Here is a 20,953-nt window from a genome sequence, read left to right as displayed (position 1 = left end):
CCAAGATGGTCCCACCCAATCAGAGGCAAAAAGAAGAGGGAAGGATTGTGGGAGATTATGACCGGGAAGCGGGCAGTGAGTGGGATGTAAAATGAGTAAGTAACAAATAAAAGAATAAAATAAAAAATGTTGCTTTCTGCCCTAGGTTGACCAGCTGTATCTCGCTATAGAAGTAGACATGAAATCCAGAGAAGCTGCAGAGGGAACAATTTCCTTACAGGGTGTAGTTTTTCAACACACAGATGCTGTTTCTTGGGAAGACCATAGACTCCCCTTCCCTGGAAAACTTTAGCTATCATAATCTGTTTATCCTGGGATTGAATCTTCACTTATCTGGTTGGCTGTAGGGTACCAGATATCAGAAGTCTGTCACTTATTTAACATTACTTATCATAGTAGCTGGACATGGATGAAAGCTCTATGTTGTCAACACCTTCAATGAGTTATTAAATAAACTTGAATATGATTGCCTGAAAAAAGGTTCAGTCTACCTAACAATAATTTTCAAACGTATTTTAAACTTAGTTTTGAGAAATTATAATGCTAGGTGTTAACCAACTGATTTAAAACTGTCTATGAAAACCCTGCATGCAAATATTTTAAAAAGCTTTATTCATGGGCATCAAAAATTGGGTGAAAAACTCAAAGATTCTTTAATATAGGAAAGAAAAAACATAATCAAGCACTCATATGTTGTAATACTATTATTATTCAGGCGCTGACCCAAAAGGACGGGAACAAGCTATCAAGGCACATAAAAACAAGGATGCTAACTGAAAATAATTTTAACAAATGTAACACATGCTAGAGTGGGAGGTGGGAGTGGATGAGTGGGTAGAGGAGCACTCTCATAGAAGCAAAGGGGAGGAGGAAGAGGAAGGATGAAGGGGTTCATGGAGGGGTAACCAGGAAGGGGGATATTATTTGAAATGTGAATGAATAAAATGATTAATTAAAAAAAGTCAAAAACATAAAATGGGCAAAGAGATGATGGGTATTAATGGTCAAGAATGGTGAAGGAGTTTAATAGATAAAATAAGGGGTATTTTAATAGCAAAACTATTCCATGTGAAATTTTAATGATGTATGCACAACACTGTATATATTTGTCAAAACCACAAGTTAAGATATTTAAAGAAGTCTTAGAAACTCAAAGGAGATGCAGATAAATAAAAATGAGGTAGTAATAGGGACAACTAGGAACAAGAGGAAAAAAAGAAAGACAATTCACAATATTTTTAAATTTGTTATACATCCCTATTTTAAGAGAGTGGAGTTGCTGAACTGTCTTTAGATATAAATGCCTGAAAGCATTGCACATAGTTGGTAAATCTGACTCCCGCAGGCTTAGCTGATCATATAAACCCACTATGCGAGTACATTGAATGTAGTTTAACAGTTCTGAACTCACCTTATATGTATACTAGAATTGATGAAGTTAAGCAAATGGATAACAAATGAGGAAGTCAAGTCTCTCACACTAGTTAAAGAAGATAACTGTGTCTCCTAAAGAATATGGTTAATACTAAGGCTGGGACAGACAGGAACATAAGAAGAAAAAAATTGGATCAATATGAAAAGCAAAATCAAAAAGAATTTTAAATTAATATGCATACACATTAATATAAATAACTAAATGCACTCTTCCACAAGACCTCCAGCTGATTTATGAAGACACTCTGTGCTCAAACAAGTGAATGACTACCCATGCCTATAAGCTGGGCCTTACTTCCTCCTTGAACATCCCTAAAAGAATAACTTCACAGTGGAGAAGCAGGGTTTTACCTCACAAAGCTGACAATCGGTAAGAAATCATATCGACAGTAAGGACGTTGATGTGATTAACAAGTACAGTTTATATCATTAAGTCCAAACACTCTTACTTCAGTCAATACATGAGAAAAACAGCAAGTTCCAATTAGAGACATTCAACACATGCCTGATGAATACCTTCTCAAGCTGCTAAAGTTACTGTACTGGCCTCCATAGGCTCAGGCTTTGAAACACTTGGTCACAAGCTGATGGAGGCTTTTTAGGGGGTTGGTTTAGAAGGTATGGCACTGTTAGAGGAAGTGTGTTACTGCGGCAGAGGGGGGCACTTGGAGTTTTAAAAGCCACACACCATTCCCAGTGAGCTATTTGCTTTCTCCTTATGGTTCAACACAGAACCCTCGGCATCTGCTTCAGCCTCTACATTTACTACTTGTTGCCAATAACCCCCATCTCCCAATTGTGGAGTCTTAAAATGGTAGAAGGTGTCATCCTGAGCGAGGTAACCCGATCACAAAAGAACACCACACATGGTATGCACTCACTGATAAGTGGGTGTTAGCCCAAAAGTTCAAAATAAACAAGCTACAATTCACCCAGCACAGAAGAAGGAGGACTTAAGTGAGGGTGCTTTGGTTCCTCTGAGAAAGGGAACAAACACAGGAGCAATTAAGGAGACAAAGTGTGGAGCAGAGACTGAAGTAAAGGCCACCCACAGACTGCCCTACCTGGGGATTCATCCTATAAACAGTCACCAAACCCTGACACTACTATGGACGACAAGAAGTGTATACCAAAAGGAGCATGCCATGGTTGTCTCCAAAGGAGCCCTGCCAGAGCCTTACACATATACAGAGGCAGATGCTAGCAGCCAACCATTGGTCTGGGTGTGGAGTCCCCAGTGGAGGAGCTGGAAGGTAGTCCGGAGGAGTTCAGACACCCCAGGACTCCCAGGGATTAAACCATCAACCAAGGGGTACACATGATTCCAGCCCAAAATGTGGCAGAGCATCAGTGGGAGGAGTGGTCCTAGGCCAGGTGAAGGCTTAATAGATGCCCCAACAAAGGGAAATATGGGGGGGAGGAGGTGGGAGTGGGTCGGGGGGAGGGTCATATACTTGGAGGCAGGGGGTGGAAGAGGGGTTTGGCTTCTTTTGGGAGGGGTGAAATCAGAAAAGGTTTTACCATTGGAAATGTAAATGAAGATTATATTCAGTAAAAAAAAAAATTTAAAAAGGTAAGCCCAAATAAACAATTTCTTCTATAAGTTACTTTTCCCATTGTGTTTAATCACTACAATAAAAAAGTTGTATGATACAGTTATAATCAAAGAAACTTCAGAATTAACTATGAGGTTCTTTTAAAAATACATTAAATAACCTATATGCTATTATCGATACATACATTATGTAATATATGTATGTTTACCAAGCCTATTAAGAGTCTAATGCTGTCACAGAACTGGGACACAAAAAAAAAAAAAAAGCTGGCCTCACAAACAATAGTTCTTGGCAAACAGTTGTCATGCAAACAACAGAAGACAGAATTTTCTGAAAGATGTGGAAAGTCCTATTGGAGGATAAAGAATCTGTTGAAGGAGTGGAGCGTCCGGTTTAGCAGTCAAGAACACAAGCTCAGAGGATCCAGCTTCAACTCCCAAGGCCCACATGGCAGCTCACAATCATCCATAACTCGAGTCGCAGCAGAACCAACACTTTCTTCTGCACATATATACATGTATGCAAAAAAAAAACATATACAAAAAATATTTTTTTTTTAATTTAAAAACAACAACAATCTGTCAAAGGTGCCAAAGAGTCAATGAAGCAAAGACTCAGCAAAGACTGGTACTGATTCCTCTAAATATTACCAACTTGGTCCCGCCCCGCCTGATCCCCAGTTTACCCAATGAAAAACTAGCTCACCTACAGGATCCCAAGATCATCCTCTACTCGAAGATCGACCAATAGCATCGATGGGCTCGGAGGCAACTACTCAGGCCTGGGCGTCAGTAGCGCCGCTGCCCGGACCGCGGTAGCCGCCATTTTGACAGTGCACAGGGCGAGGGCCTGGGCGCGGAGGCCGCGCGGTGACTGGTACGGATGTTTCCCACCCGCGGTCACCCGCGGTCTCTTCTGCACATTTACGGGTGACCGTGCCCCTGCTGTCCGTTTGCCCTGGTCGACCCACCTCTGCCCTGGGCTCTTCCGCTCGCTCCCCACTCAGCTCTGCCGGAGCCTGCGCTCGGATCGCAGCCCTGCTTGCTGGGTTCGGCCTGGCCCTAGTGCCTGCGCCCGAGTGTTCCCACGGCTTTCCCGGGACGCGGGGCCCGAGGCCGGGTTTGGGGAGGGACACGCTGATACCGCCTGGCCTGAGCCTTCGTCGGTACAGCTTAGCCTGTTTTGTTTTTGCTCTCTCCCAGGGATACTTTGCAGAGGGAGAAGAATTTGCGTCCGCCTTCTTCACTAGAAATGGCCCATGTAAGTCACTCTTAGAATAAACTTGTTAGGAAATGGAGGGACGAGTTTATGATGACGTTGGCATCATGGTCGCCTTAATGTATCAGCAATGTCGGGGTGCAGAGGGTGTGAAATTAGGTTTTTGTGCTTTGATATTAGTAGAGTACATTCTATTAAATTCTGGTGCGTTCTCCAATTTAATATTTTCATATTTTATACGCATATAATCCAATTCAGTGCAGGCATCCTTTCAACAATTCTAAAAGTGATTTCAGTAAATATTTAGAATGTTTCAAGCCATTTACAAAGAAAGAAAAAGCGAGCCTTCAGTTAAGCTGAAGTTTTGAAGTTAGTAGTCTAGTGACTTTACAATTTCTACAAAAGCACAGCAGAAGTTCTTATTTACACTCCCAGACTTGACTGTAAGTGTCCAGATACTGTGCATATCCTAACTTAGACAGTTCATAGGACATCAGAAATATGAAGACTTTGACTAGAAGTAACACATGATAGGGGCAGGAAAGAAAGCTAAGCTCTTAGGGCCACAGGCTGCTGTTGTCAAGGAGCCAAGCTCCATTCCTAACACCCACAAGACTGGGAGCAACCTTCTGTAACTCCAGTTCCAGGGGACCAGTGCCCTCTTCTGGGCCACATCAGATCCCAGGTACACATGTACACACACATCCATACTTGGAGACACTTTTTGCGTAGCACATAATAGTTTTTTGAAAGCTTTAACAAGATATTGTGAGGGATCCCTGCATAAGAGAAAATCGTTGTTCAGGATCACCTAATGGGAAAAATGTTTGAGTTTTGAGAGGCAAGTGGGATTTAGATCATCAAAGGTTTAAATTAGATCAGGCATTATATACAAAAAAAAAAAAGCTCACCTTCCCCTCCCCCCCCCCAGTTGTTTAGATATTAGGGTGACATTTATGTCCACCTGAATGTAAGATGTGCAAGGGATGTAATGTAGAAGGTAAAGTTGGATTGGGAGGTAAAGGAATATTCAGGAATCTTGAATGCTGTACTCAGTAATTTAACTTCATTCAAGTTGTAATTTCACAAGAACAGTAGTAGAAAAATTAATATGGCAACAATTGTTTGAGGTGGCATTCCTGTTGTGAAGTATTGAAGGTGTGACTGTAGAGACGTGTCCTAAGAGGAGTACCAGTATGGGTTTTTAGGTGGCTTATCAACTTGCCCTGAAGGCGCGTGATATGAAGAAGCCTCTGATACTCTAGAAGGTTGGAGGGTAGGTGGTATAGAATAGAATGCTGATATTTGTACTTTGTTGTAAATGAAGACAGAAGAATGAATTTATCAAAAGAAAGCAATTCTTTGTTAGAATGATGTTTATACTAAATTTAAATGCTACTATTTAGATGTACATACATAAGGGTTTTGTGTTGACTTGTATGTGTTGTAAATTCTGGGCAGATATTAGTAGTGAAATATGTATATACCTATGTCTTTAATAACATCTTGAGTTTAAAAAAATGCACATACTTAGTATCTAGACAAACCAAACTTGCCACTCTTCTGGTTATACCTATTTTAAACTTTAGCCTCTTATTCCTGTAACTCAAAAACTTTTAATAAAATTTCCAAAGTTACATGATTCTCAGGGAAGGCACGGGTCTGCTTTCCTGTAAAGTCAGAGCTACTGCAGCTGAGGTGGCATCAGTTATCCACAAATGGCTGGAACTGAAGGCCCCTTTTCCATGTGAAAGGCACATTTCAGTGTGTCTAAGCTTTGAAACATGAACATTCATAACTGTATGGTAACTCACTCCTGATAATCCAGGCCAGGTGACATCAGTATTTTTTGAATGTAAATGGCCAGCTGGCAAGTAAACTAAGCAAACAGGCTAATACTGATGTTATGGTGTAAGAGCAGTCAAGGGCAATACATAAGGGAATGGCTGCCTTACATTGAGACGGTTCCCACTAGCTATACTGGGAAATCATCTGACAACTTTAAATATTACATTAAATATTCTAACCTAAATATTCTGCTAGAATCTGTCCATGCTTGGAGAGTGCATGCATATTTACATATTCAACAATTTAACTCAGTCAGGGAAATAAATGTAAGATCAGAAAATACAATACAAAGATATGCCAAAGTTAAGGAAAGTGATCATTGCCACCAAACTAAGAGGAAAAACAGCTTGGGGGTTGATTAAGGAAAAGATTGAAAAGGAAACATTTAGGTCCTGGGATAGATTCTCAACTCTCTGGTTTAAGGATCTTACTAGTTGTTCTATATTTTCATATTTATTAAATAAAGTATTTATAGATTCACTCTATGACCTTTATTAGAAAAAACACACTTTTATCCCAAAATAATGTTTGCTCTATTTGTGTTGTGACCTAAGGTGAATCTGAAGGAAAGTGTTTATCTGTGAGTGAGAGAGATTAAAGGAACTGTGGCAAGCCAAGTAGGCCGTAGACAACCCAGGGGAAAGCCAAGGGTCAAGGGTTTTTTAATTTAAAATACAGAAGGTTGCATCATTTGTTGGATTGCTTTTTGCCCTGTGGATAACACCAGGTAGCATCAGTCCAAAGTTGGACAGTTATTGGGTAGGCATCCCCATAAAAGTATCTGACTAATTTGCAGAAGCAAAACTACAGTGGCCTTTGTTCAAGGTTATGGTTTGGATAGTCTTTCTGTGACAGTTCATTTGGTATTCTCAGAGATCTCCTACATCTCAGCATAGACTCCTTGATAGGGTTTGGCATATGTGCACAAACCTCCCGTCCCTTTTGATTCTGACAACTCTCAGGAGTGTTTTTGGCTTTAATTGTAAGTATACATATTGTTTATCACGTAGTAGGTATTCTACAGTGGTAGTAAAGTAGTATTTGTTGTTTTTAAAAACAATGGTATGAACTAACTATATAAACATAAGAATCTAAATTTGGGTTTGCACCTATGTCAAAGTCCAGGTATGGCTGCACATGCTTGTAACACCGCACTATGGGGGAGATGACAGGGCATTCACTGGGGGGCGGGGGCCTTGATGACCACCATAGTATCTCCAGGCTCAATGAGAGACTATCTAAAGCACTAAGGTAGAGAGCGGAAGAACAGGCTCCTGCTGTTCTCCTCTAGCTTTCTGAGTGTACCCAAGCACACACCTGTGCAGTCATCATACACATACATGCACATACACCACATGTGTACACACACATACAAAGGAAAAACACAATATGAAGGTTTGTCAGAATTTATTATTTATAGCCAAAAACTGTCAATTTCTCTGTTGTTATTAGGTGCTCTGTAACAGAGCCAGACTGGTTTCCTATCTCCCAGGATTTTGTTCTTTAGTGAAAAGAGTTATCAACCCAAGAGCATTTTCAACTGCAGGATCTTCAGGTTCTGATGAGTCTCACGTAGCCACTGCACCTCCAGATATATGTAAGTAAAATATTTATTGCTTTGCTTTTCATATAATATATATATATATATATATATATATATATATATATATATATATATATATGCTTGCTTCAAAACTTAATGATGTGCTTTCTCTAATAGTTTTTCCTGGAGGTTTATATATATATATATTTTTTTTTTAAACTTTTGTTCCATTGAAAGTAAAGTTCTGCCTAGATATATCAGAAAGATAAAATACATTAAAACAATGTTCCTTAAAGGATTATATGCCAGTAAACATACTATAATTGAAATATTATGAGTTAAAAATCCATTTGATATACTTAATCTCTAGAATATCATAGTTTGGTACACAGTGTAGGAAATACACATGACTAAGAACTACAGCTCACTACCTAACAAGAGAGAAATCATTGTGTAGCCTGTTGCTACCTGAAGAAAAATGTCAAAATTCAGTTTTAATGCTGGGTGGTGGTGGTGCACACCTGTAATCCCAGCACTCTGGGAAGCAGAGGCAGGCGGATTTCTGAGTTCGAGGCCAGCCTGGTCTACAGAGTGACCTCCAGTACAGCCAGGGCTACACAGAGAAACCCTGTCTCGAAAAAAACAAATTCAAACCCCCCCCCCCCAAAAAAAATTCAATGTTAAGTGCATATTGTATTCAGTCATAAAGCTGAACATACTAAATTGAGCTATTGGAAGTCCAGTACTATATATACTTGGTTCCAAAACTTCTTTTTTTGTTGTTGTTGTTTTTATTTTTAATTCTGTGTATGGAAGTGGGTCTGTGTGTGGGTGTGTGCATGTGAGAGCAGGTACTTGTGGAGGCAGAAGAGTGTTCAGTCCCTAGAACTGGAGTTCCAGGCAGTTGTAGGCTGCCCCACTTAAGTCCTGGAACTGAACTTAGCAGTTCCTAAGCTCAGTATATACACTCCTTTAATTGCTGAGTCATCCTAAAACCAATTTCATGACCTTAGTTTCTGTCATCTGACATACAGTCTTCCTGAACCAGGGCTCTTGATTCTGTAAGCTGTGTTGCTCAGTTCTTTCTAAATCTTGTCAATGAAGCAAGCATTTTGTTTGTTTATTATGTATTTGTTGAATAATTTACCTGGCATCTTCAGTATCTCTTTTAACCTGTTATTTGCATCACTATTCTACTAATCATTCTAAGGAATTTTAATTATGCTACTTTCTTGATAAATATTCTTTATTTCTCTCTGCAGTAGTTTCTAAATTATAAGTCATCATCCAAGGCTATTTAAAGAGGATGGGTAGTAATTAGAAAATTTTTAAAAATTACACATTTCATACTTCAAAATTTGTAAGTCATGCTAAAAAGACAAAAAAAGGCTTTTAGAAGTTTAACCTAATGTGTCCAAAAAGTATTAAATATGGAATTTATGTTCCTTTAAAAACTTTACTGTGATTTAAGATCACCAGGGCACTTAAAGCCTACAGTGCCCCTGGTTTTGCTTTTGTTGTTTTTAACAGTTCCCCAGTTTATATTACCTGAAGACTAACGGTGTATGACCCGTGTTCCCTTCAGGCTCTCGAACAGTGTGGCCTGATGAAACTATGGGACCTTTTGGACCTCAGGACCAGAGATTCCAGCTTCCTGGGAATATAGGGTTCGATTGTCACCTCAATGGGACTGCCGCTCAGAAGAAAAGCCAGGCCCATAAAGCTTTGCCTGATGTTCTAGCAGAGCCTCTTTCAACTGAAAGACACGAGTTTGTGATGGCACAGTATGTGAATGAGTTTCAGGTTGGTTGCTAATACTGCTGCTCTTGGTAATGCTGCACTACTTTCCAATTGCTGCGGACATTTTATTGAGAAGATGGAAAAAAAAAGAAGGCAGTATGTATAAAAGCAGCATAACCAGTTCTTAACAGGCACCATCCAGTTTACATGTTTAAATTAATCTCTGTTAAGTAGTTCTTCCAAAATATACTTCTAGTAACTACTTACTCCAAATATGACTGCTGAATTGTTTTCTGTATAGCTAAAGACTAAGGTTTCTTGTCTTTCTAAAGTTCTAGTAACCCTAAAATTCCTTATGGAGCAGGCATGATAGCACACGCCCCCAATGCCAGTATTTGACCAGTAGGAGAAAGATCGCTGTAGGTTCAAAACTAGCCTGGCATACATTATGCAGTCAGGCTACCTGGGATGGTTATATTTTGTCAACTTAAAAAGAAAGCAGTATAAATGTGTGACTTTAGGGGGGAAGAAAAGAAAAAAATCTAAAGGATTAGGGGAGGGTTTTTGTGGGTTTTTTTTTTTCCTTTTGGAGAGAGAGAGAGAATGAGAATGAAAATGTGTGTCTGTGTATACATGCACATGTCCATGGAATGTGTGTGTCTGTGTATACATGCACATGTCCATGGAATGTGTGTGTCTGTGTATACATGCACATGTCCATGGAATGTGTGTGTCTGTGTATACATGCACATGTCCATGGAATGTGTGTGTCTGTGTATACATGCACATGTCCATGGAATGTGTGTGTCTGTGTATACATGCACATGTCCATGGAATGTGTGTGTCTGTGTATACATGCACATGTCCATGGAATGTGTGTGTCTGTGTATACATGCACATGTCCATGGAATGTGTGTGTCTGTGTATACATGCACATGTCCATGGAGTGTGTGTGTCTGTGTATACATGCACATGTCCAAATGTTTGTGCCGTATACTTGCTCAAGAGGGCATGAATGGAGGCCACAGTTGATACAGAGGTATCTTCCTTAGTTACTTCTCCACCTTATTTTTTGAGGCAGGGTCTGTCACTGGATCAGAGCTTTCTGTTTTGGCAAGACTGGCCCACAAGGCCTCCCAAAATGAACAATTTTTTTTTACTAATTTAAAATACTGAGAGAGAGAGAAAGAGAGAGAGGAGAGAGAGGAGAGAGAGAGAGAGAGAGAGAGAGAGAGAGAGAGAGAGAGAGAGAGAGAGAGAGAGAGAGAGAGATTGAAATAGTAACCTTCCCACTTAAAAAAAAAAATCCAGGACCAAATGGATTCACAGCAGAATTCTACCAGACTTTCAAAGAAGATCTACTACTAGTCCTTCTTAAACTGTATTAAAGAAAGAAAGGAAAGGAAAGGAGCACTTCCAAACGTCTCTTGTGAACCCACTATCATTAATCCTTAAACCAGGTAAAAGTGCAACAGAAGAAAACTACAGGCCAGTCTGATGAGCAAAAACTCAGAGATACCCAATACAATACTTGCAAACAGCCTCAAGGCACGGGCACAGACAGGCTCGGCTCAGAGGAGCAAAATTAGGCCTCTCGTTTCTTTGTTCTTCCTCCTCATACCAAATACTTGATCTTTCCCACAAATCTTAATCTTCTCATTTAAGTTATTCTTTAGTCACTAGTTCATTGGCATTTTCAATTCCAAAATTTATAATTTGTAAGTCAGTATTATTTCTGACATTTTGTCTAGTGGCTGTCTTAATTTGGATATCTGGTGAGTCCCATATTTTGTGTTTGATACTGAAGTGATCCTTTTGTCCCCTTAAAGTTTGTCTTTATTCCTCTCTAATCAGTCATGAGAATAGTGTAACCATCATTCCTCTATCTTAAGATAAACATAAGGTACCTTATAGTATAACTTAATATTTAATTATACAATTAATATATTTGTGTAATTATATATAATTTATATATTAATATATTTATTTTATTTATTATAGGACAATTCTTGTCTCCCCATTCAAGTATGTCTCCACAAATACTGTCCAAACATTGCTCCATTCTGTGAATTTGATCCTAACTTATTGTTGTCAGACTTCAAGACCTGTTTCTTTAACTTGCATTTTTAGGGACATTATATTACAGCATAATGGACTATGGAAGGATATAAATCTTGGTTTAAGTGTTGGCTGTAGCACTTAGTTTGAGACTTTGAGAAAGTCATTTAATGTTTCTGTGCCTTTGTTTCTTTATATGAAAAGTGAAAACAGTAGCAGTTACAGTGGGCTTGGCTGCCCTCCTGGTCTGTTGCATTGTTTCCCTCCTGAATTCCTAACCTGTGTTCTCCCTGGAACACCCCATCGCTTGCTGCTGTTTCAGCGTTTTCTGAATCCTGCTGGCAAAGCAGTTTCCTCCCGAACTCCACCCCTCGAAGCCTCAGTGCTGTAGCAACTTCATGTTGAGCTGCAGTTTTATAAATGCTGCTTTTCCTCTGTTACATCTATTATATTTGAGAGTAAAAGCTGGACTTTAAAATATATTTTAGTTTTTAAGTACTCTATTCCTCTCAAAGGGCATAATATAAGATATGGCTAAATTTCAACTGGGTAGCCACCTCAATGCTTTCTGTAGCCAAAGCTATATGAGTCAACTTATTTCTGAAATTAGCATTATCCCAATTTTACAATAATTCAAAGTTTCACAAAAGGTAATATTGCAACATTTTTGTTACAACATTTCAGCCTGTTTCTCAGTCAAATTCTGTTTCTATCAAATGCCAGAATATCAGAAAAATATTTAATATTTAAATAAAAATTTAAAGTTAAATTCTTAAAAAATATGGTATGTTATTCAAACTCAAAATTTTCCTTTCATCCTTGTCCTTGTTTCCACAGGATAATGATGTTCCTGTTGAACAAGAAATTAACAGTGCAGAAACTTACTTTGAAAGTGCCAGAGTTGAGTGTGCAATCCAGACATGTCCAGAACTTCTGCGGAGAGGTGTTGTACTTTCTATACTGAAATGCAAAATGTGTATTAGCTAATGGTAGTAATATCTTCATATGTTTAATGAAGGACTCAGAGTACTTGTAAGGTCATGTGTTGATATTTAATGTCTAGATAGAAATGATTGCTTGATCTCTCACATCTGAACTCACGTTCAATAATAAAGGAATAATAGGATTTATAGTAACTTTTCCCTTAAGCTTCATGTTTCTACTCTTGTAACTATGATTTCCTAAGTTTATATATAATATGCAAAGAAGAATCTGAGAATTTCATACAGTGAATTTTTGTTATATTCATCTCCATTCCTCTTTGTTCTTGAGGATCTCCTACCACCTACCTGAACTATTCCTAGCCCTCAGGACTCCTTCTCTTTCCCTTTATAAAGTAAACTATGGAGTCCATGTGGTGCTGCCAAGAGCATGCTCAACCTACCAGGAGCCACATCCTTAAAGAGAACTGAGCCCTCTTCCCTAGATGCCGTCAAGTGATAGCTCCTCAGTTAGGGGTGGGGACTAGTGACCCTCTCTCTGCTCCCTGCTGGAGTGTTAATAGTCTTCATTTTGTGCCAGTCTTCTACATAGCTTCTCTGAGTTCATAAGTACAGAAGGTCCTGTTGTGTGCCTTCCTTCCTGAATTCTAGGAGCTGGTGTGGTGTAGATGGCCCATTGGTGGCTATATATTTAGTCACTTAGTCTCTGCACTTCGGCCAGTGGTCATTAAGCTCTTAATAATAAATTCATTTGAAAATGATGTTAAAAGCAAAACTGTAATGGAGTATAACCGGCAGGGCTGTCACCATGTCAGCTCACCAGTCAAGATGCACTCACCTCACTCCTCCAAAGCTGCACATGCACTCACTACATCTGCCTCAGCACAGTGGGACTTCATTCTATCTGAGGGAGTTAGTTCTAGGGCTGTAGCTCTTTGTGTAAAGCTAATTGCTTTCTTCTTAGGATTTATGTTATTGTTTTTAGATTTTGAGTCACTTTTTCCAGAAGTGGCTAATAGCAAACTGATGATCCTGACCGTAACCCAGAAAACTGAAAATGACATGACTGTCTGGAGTGAAGAGGTAGAGGTTGAGAGAGAGGCGCTCTTGGAGAAGGTAATGTAATGTAATGTTGTCATACTCAAATGCCACCATGCCAGTCGTGGGGACACATAACTATAAAAATCCCTCGTATATGAATTAATAATACACATTGAAGTTACTTTAGATTTAGACTGCTATTCTACTGTAGAGTCAGCGGGTTTTTGTTTGTTTTTTATGAATTATTTATTTTATACACACACACACACATATTTTATGTTTCTGTCTTCAGATATACCAGAAGAGGGCATCAGATCCCATTACAGATGGTTGTGAGCCACCATGTGGTTGCTGGGAATTGAACTCAGGACCTCTGGGAGAGCAGTCAGTGCTCTTAACTGCTGAGCCATATCTCCAGCCCCTTTAGCCTGTTTTTTTTGTTGTTGTTGTTTTTAACCTACCTTTAAGAGAGCAATATAGCAGCAACCTTACTTGACTTGGATTTCCCATGTAATCAACTTTTACAACTGAAACTACTGCATAGCTGTAATCTTATGTACTCTTTTATGCCCTAACCCAGAATAATAAATGTGTATGTTTGTGTTGGGGTAATCGTTTGCTGAAAGCAACCAACAGTTTGGAAGAAACCTTACATAATAAATAACCACCATAAATGCTGGAAAGAGCACATGGATATTATTTGATAAATGAATGTTGGCTTTTCTGATTGTTTCTGGGGCAGTAGGAGTCTGACTTAATCCCTTGTAAAACTGTTAAAGGTTTCTGTAAAGTACCTTTCATTCCTTCCCCATGTGATGCTTTTCTGTGCCATTCAGTAAATACAGAGCAAAAGCCCTTTGTGGGGAACAGACATAGGCACAGATGAGACACAACAACATTCAGGCAGGAACAGATTCAGACTCAGGGAGCTGACAGATTTATAGATAAGCCAGGAACCAAAAGCTACAGGGAGACAAAGAACTGAAATCCAGACTCTGTTAAAAGTCCGATTTTCTTTCCTTATAACCCAACACCAATACATACTGGTCATCCTTGAGTTATCACTGCATTTAGCCAGTGCAACTACTATCTTTTGCATGAGAAATTGTTTTTTCTGGTCTGTATTCTGTGAAGTATTTCAGACACTGAAAAAATAACACCATTTTTCAGGGGGGAAAAACGCTGCGTTCGGGGGTTGCAGAGATGGCTCAGCAGTCAGGAGCACCTGCTGCTCTTCCAGGGGACATGGTGATACCCAGTACCCACATGGTGACTTGTGACTATAGTTCCAGGGGATCCATATGACTCTTGTGGCTTTCATAGCACCATACATGCAGGCAAAACAGCCATACAACATGACTTAAGTAAATAATGATTTTTCAATGCTTCCTTTCTTAATATTCTTGAAACATTTAGTTCCATTTATTCTTTTTCCAAATTTTTCTAAAATATATTACTCCAACACTCTGTTCCTCTCTTGCATTTCCCCTATACCTTCTGTAACATATCAAGTAAATACTGAAAAGCAACCCAGTTAGTTACCTCTAAGGAATGCATAGTAACACTGAACACTGTGACAGGATACCATAATGTATGCGTCTTTTTCCCTGTCCTTTGCTTTAAATCTAAAGATATGTTTTGATACCTTTCTATACCAGTATATGTAGATATATCTTATTTCTTATAAGATATTCATTGTATTATGAGTAAACTAAAATTTTGAAGTTATTTTAAGACTTCTCTTGTGATTTAGAAATTGAAAATCCCACTTTACTGTTTCTGGCACAGCTGTGAAATCATTGTTACATCCATTTTTATAGACACCTAGATAGAAGATGGCTGAATTAATGTCATTTTAAATTTTGATAGATGCTTATGATGTGCCTACCCCAGAAATTAACTTAATATTTATGCCGGGTGGTGGTGATGCACGCCTTTAATCCCAGTTCTTGGGAGGCAGAGGCAGGTGGGTTTCTGAGTTCGAGGCCAGCCTGGTCTACAGAATGAGTTCCAGGACAGCCAGGGCTACACAGAGAAACCCTGTCTCGAAAAAAACAAAAAACAAAACAAAATATATGCTATGACCCTAGCTTATCTTCTACCTTAGCATTCTTTTTATCAATCAGATAAAATGTTCATATTATTACTTATATACATATGTATTTAATAATTTAAAACTATTTAGTAATTACCTTAAAATCGAGGATGGGTAATATGAATTTTTCTGTAGGACAAGAGAGAGTATTCCTCTGTGTGATAGATTAAGAATGACTCATTTGAGGGCCTTAGCATGCTCAAGTTGAAAAATTCCCTTACTGGTCTCCATACAAGACAGTGTCAGGCATTGTATTACTTATTAAGGTTAACTAGATGGTTCTCTTCATTTGTGATAATATATTAAAGTTTACATAATCAGCAGTATTTTATGGTAGTAACATGTTACTGAAATGTACCACATAGAACTTACTAATACATGTCATAGTATTTTAACAGATGTGAGTATATTTGTTATATCCTAATTAAAATGGAATTATATAGAGGTATACAACATTGAGGCTTCTGTGATAGCCTGCACTTTTGATCCCAGCACTCAGGTGTCAGAGGCAGGATCTGTGGAAGTTTGGGGCTAGCCTGGTCTATATAGTGAGTTCTAGGATAGCCAGGAAAACATAGTGAGAAAGACCTTATCTAAAAACAGACATACTTCCAGATTTAAGAGAATAAAGTAGACAATATTAACAGACATTTATATATTAAAAGCTTATTAAATGTATACTTCTTGTCACATAGTGAGCTGCCACAGAGCTCATTCTTCTGACCTAATTTGGTATTGACTCCAGTATAGTTCAGATTCCTGTGACAAGTGTGGACTTTGACTTGTAAAGCTAGATTTCTGTGGAAAAACATATTAATTGAAGTGTGTTAATGAATTTGTTGGTGGAACCACTTGTAACATATTCTCCATGTCCAATTCTGATTTTCTCCACCAGATGTCAGTGTTTGCCTTTGATGAATAGAAATCATAAGACATTTGCTGGTGCTTGTAATGGAGATTCTTTTAGTTAACTTTTATACATGCTTGGTTATATTGTTTTGTTCTTTTTAGTTTTTAGGAGTGACTTTTTTCACTAAGTTGGAATATGATAAATAACTTTTAAGACTTACAAAGATTATGAAATACAGCCACAACTCTTAACATTGAGTGTAGCTGATATTATATATATATCAATATATATATATATATATATATATATATATATATATATATATATATATATATATATATTATATATATAATTATTTAATTATTTAGTATATATCACCAAATTACAAGTAAATGTGGAGAGAAAAATTAGTGTAGGTGCTATCCCTGTGTAGGAGTCCCTCAATTTTATGTAAAACATGTAAAAAAAATAAAGACTTCGGCTTTTTACTGCTTACAGTTGTGGTTGGCAAGTACACCATAGAAATCAAGATAGTAAGACTAAAATTCTGACCTGGACATGGCGTATTCACATGTATGTATAACATCTATAAGTTTATTCCTCTGCTCCAATTATCTATGCATTCAGATTTTGTTTTGTTTTGTTTTTTATGTAATATGCTAGTGATTTATCCTAGAGCCTTGGGTAAACTCTGATTGAACTATGTCACAGTCCCGTTTTAATTGATTTTTAATTACCTTTTCAGAAATATTCTGTGACTGTATGGGTAGATAGATACATTTGAAGGACAAACAATAATTGAATCTTTCACAACATCATTTATTTATGGGTGTTTTGGCTATAATTATGTCTGTGTCTGGTGCCCACAGAGGCCGGAAGAGGGAGTCAGATTCCCTAGAGCTGGCATGCTAGACAGTTGTAAGCTGGCATGTGGCAGCTAAGAATCAAATCCAGGTCTTCTGGAAGAGCAGCCCTTAACTGCAGGACTGACTCTCTAGCCCTGTTTCACAACCTCTATTAACCAGTAGATAGTGAGCTATGGTTTTTGTTTTATTTTTTTGTTTTTTTGGGGTTTTTTTTTGTTTTGTTCATTTTTTACTTTTTGTTTATCTATTCATAATCTTTATTATACAAAAAATAACCTATAGTTTGAAAGTTAGGACATAAGAGTTAATCGTACAGAACTGATTTAGATATACTTCTTAAAGAAATAAATTAGAAGAAAAGTACAACATTAGGTTTTATTATATAAGTTAAACTCGTATTAACCATGCTTTGAAGTATGGAAATCTGACCTAATTTGTCCTTTTTATTAATCTGATAGTTTTCTTTGAAGCAAAAGATACTCATTTCTCATTTTAAGGACTATAAACCAATCTAAGTGCTGCTGGGTTGATCACTAATTTCACCTTTTCCCTCCTGCAGTTCATTAATGGTGCTAAGGAAATTTGCTATGCTCTTCGGGCTGAAGGATACTGGGCTGACTTCATTGACCCATCATCTGGTTTGGCAGTAAGTAAATATATTTTGGAAGCTATATTATATGGAGTAGATACAGTTCTTATTATAAAATTATAACTGTCCTATTGGCCAAAAAATCAAACGAAACAAACAAAATACATTTAGACTTTTTTTATAACTCAAAATATTATCCAAAGAAGTAGGATTGTTATAAGTCCATTGGTTTCACTATTCTAGGAGACATACTGCACTGTTTTTGTTAATGATGTATATATGTTTACTCTTTGTAAGCTAAAGCTTAGAAAGTACTGTGGTCTAGTCTAGCTTCTTAAAAGACCAAAGTATTTTGAAATTAAGAAAATAATAATGTGCAAAAAATTAGAGAAGTAATAACTTTTTGGAAGTATTTATGTAGTTGTGGCCACATACTTCAATCACAAGAAGTAGTAGATTCACTTTTTTAATTTTAAGATAGAAATACATACTTGCTGCTTCTCAGTCAAGTACAGTGTCATGTAGACTAGAAGACTTTGTCCTTTAGTCCCCTCTCACGGAAGAGATAGATGGGGATGAGTCATACATAATGCTCTTAGGTTTCATTCATCTTTAAAGTTTCTATAAACCCAATTCGAGGTAGTCTGAAATTTACTAAATGATTCATTTTCCATTTCCAGCATGCATAAGAACTGAGAAGGGTGTGTTAGAATAGATCAGGGTTTAAATGTCACTTTTTATTGGCTAAAGAATACAATGAAACATACGTTTTACATTTATATAAATTTTCTTACAGTATCTTTCTAATGAAAATATAACTTCATTTCTTATTTCCTCCAGTTTTTTGGACCATATACAAACAACACACTTTTTGAAACAGATGAACGGTACCGGCATTTGGGATTCTCTGTTGATGACCTTGGCTGCTGTAAAGTGATCCGTCATAGTCTCTGGGGTACTCATGTGGTGGTAGGAAGTATCTTCACTAACGCAACAGCAGACAGCCATATCATGAGGAAGCTCAGTGGAAACTAGCAAGTAGCACTGTGATCACTGCAGCACTGTCTGTCTGTAATGGATTGCTCTATATAAACACTCATGGACCGCAGCTTCTAGAGGATTCTTGTTTCTAGGTATTTATTTCACCATTTATGGGTTTACATCGAGAGGTGACTTGGGGTTTCAGAATTGCAAATGCTAGTTCATATTCTGGAGTACATGTTGAACACATCTATATTCTAGAAAATGAGATCAACTTGTAACCAGGGTATGTATGGTCTCTTAGTGTTAATTCTCCCCTTTATTGGGAAAACTTTAATTATTTTTTTCCAAAAATAAATCATACATTTGTCTATGACGGCTTGTGTTTTTTCATTGCAGTAACTTAAATACTACAGCTATTTAGCATGTTAAAGAAACTACAACATTAAATTTTAAGTTATTTTTTAGTACCATTGATAATTCTAGATTCACTGAAGACTTTACTCTTCTGATATTTTTTAATTACTAATCAAACTGGCCCTAGTTTATTATTTTGAAACAATTTTATCAGGAAACAATAATAGTAAAAGTAGTGCATCTTTTATGTATAAAGTGTATCAGTTTTATTCTTAGACTAAAAATAATTCTTTACCCTGTAGTTGGGACAGTTAAATATAATGTATTTTCAGGTGAGTTGATGCTCAGCTCCAGTGACATCCCTAACTCCATCTCTCCAAAGGGGTCTCATTCTCTTACTCTACAGAGCTTATTACACTATTATAAAGTCCAAATGAGTCACCTTTTGTCACTGAGGCATCTGCCAAAAATGACTTATTGATGATAGCAATAGTAGAAATCCGTTGGCTACTAGGTACTGTAGCCCAAGAAAATGCTTCTGGAATCCGTTTCATCTTACACAAGGCCACACGAACATGAAATGGTCAATGTTATCTGACTAATATAGCACAGTTAATGTACGACCCAGCACAGGAACATAGCTGTGATTCTTTTATTTATATATGTCTGTTCACTCTTAATGGCAAACAAGAGGTCTACTGGTTACAGAATTTAAATTGAAAGAACTTTAGGGTTCACTAATGCTAGTGCTATATTTAGTAAATAAACAGGAATTGTATTCCATATGCTTTAGATTTCTTTTAAAGTTTACTGAAATATAGATCTTTAAAATTTTAATTAATACATAACTGAAAATTCAACTGTAGAATGCTACACCTCAAACAGAAGTTCTCTCACTTCATGTTAAAGCAGGTTTGTCTTTCTTGACCTTCCATCACTTTGAATTCTCATACTTGAACAGAAGTACTTTTCTTTTAGGGCTCCCTATTATTGCTTCAAGTAGAGTGTTCCCAACACTGTACTGCTTATACTTTGAGGGGACACGTCTTTATTTGGGGGCCTATGCAATACAGTGTATGGTTTGTTTAGTATCACCCTGGCCTCTGATTACTTAGAGTTGTAAACCCCTGATGGGAACAAAATGTTTCCAAACAACAATATTGTATTAAGGGACAGCACTTTCCTTTTTGAAGTAAGATATAGCCAAGTGTAACATATTTTATGTAACAACTCTGCGTGCACTTGAGAACCACAACTCCAGCTATATAATTGGGTTACCCTAAGACAGTATTTCATAATTTGCCTCCACTGTCACAGATTAATCTCATTAACCCAAGGAGAGTTGAGCATCAGTATTTTGTTCTGTTTTAGCTTTCAGCTATCTGGGCTCGGGGGTTGAACCATTACTGTATTCTAAAATAGTGGGTGAAAGGGCTAATAAAGGAAGGAAGATGGGAATGCTGTGGATTGACTGTATTAAAGACAAATACAAAATGTATGTTCTAGGATTTTACATTAAGAACAACCTTATCACAGCCAAATCAGTGCAAGGACTTATAGAGTAGTTAGCCTTCCATCTTTTCTCTTCCCCTGTATAGGATAATGAGTTAACTGCACACTATTTTATACAGTAGTTAGCCTTCCATCTTTTCTCTTCCCCTGTGTAGGATAGTAACGGGTTAACTGCATACTGTTTTATACAGTAGTTAGCCTTCCATCTTTTCCCTTCCCCTGTGTAGGGTAGCGGGTTAACTGCACACTATTTTGAACTTCATCTTTTCTTTCTCTTATAATGCATAGTCCTTGATTGACGCCATATAATTTTGATCTATACAA

General features: G+C 37.6%; 1 protein-coding gene and 1 long non-coding RNA gene across 2 annotated transcripts in view; one reads left to right on the top strand and one right to left on the bottom strand.

Annotated features, from left to right (window-relative positions):
• LOC127685357 (uncharacterized) overlaps window positions 1–3,782 on the bottom strand; it is a 36,099-nt gene extending 32,317 nt beyond the window's left edge. Inside the window, exon 1 of the long non-coding RNA XR_007977852.1 lies at window positions 3,696–3,782. This is a non-coding gene — a long non-coding RNA (uncharacterized LOC127685357). The remainder of the gene's footprint in view (window positions 1–3,695) is intronic.
• On the top strand, window positions 3,780–19,136 carry Mmadhc (metabolism of cobalamin associated D). The gene is made up of 8 exons (XM_052182461.1): window positions 3,780–3,866; window positions 4,193–4,250; window positions 7,509–7,653; window positions 9,185–9,402; window positions 12,235–12,340; window positions 13,324–13,454; window positions 17,750–17,836; window positions 18,620–19,136. The coding sequence occupies exons 2-8, from the start codon at window positions 4,242–4,244 to the stop codon at window positions 18,812–18,814; spliced, it is 891 nt and encodes a 296-aa protein (XP_052038421.1). The 5' UTR covers window positions 3,780–3,866; window positions 4,193–4,241; the 3' UTR covers window positions 18,815–19,136.
• Window positions 19,137–20,953: the final 1,817 nt, after the last annotated feature.

The sequence above is a fragment of the Apodemus sylvaticus genome, chromosome 5 (genome assembly GCF_947179515.1).
Source record: "Apodemus sylvaticus chromosome 5, mApoSyl1.1, whole genome shotgun sequence".
Taxonomy (NCBI): Eukaryota; Metazoa; Chordata; class Mammalia; order Rodentia; family Muridae; genus Apodemus; species Apodemus sylvaticus.
The sequence above is the reverse complement of the archived record's forward strand: the minus strand, read 5'-3'. Positions and strand labels throughout refer to the sequence as shown.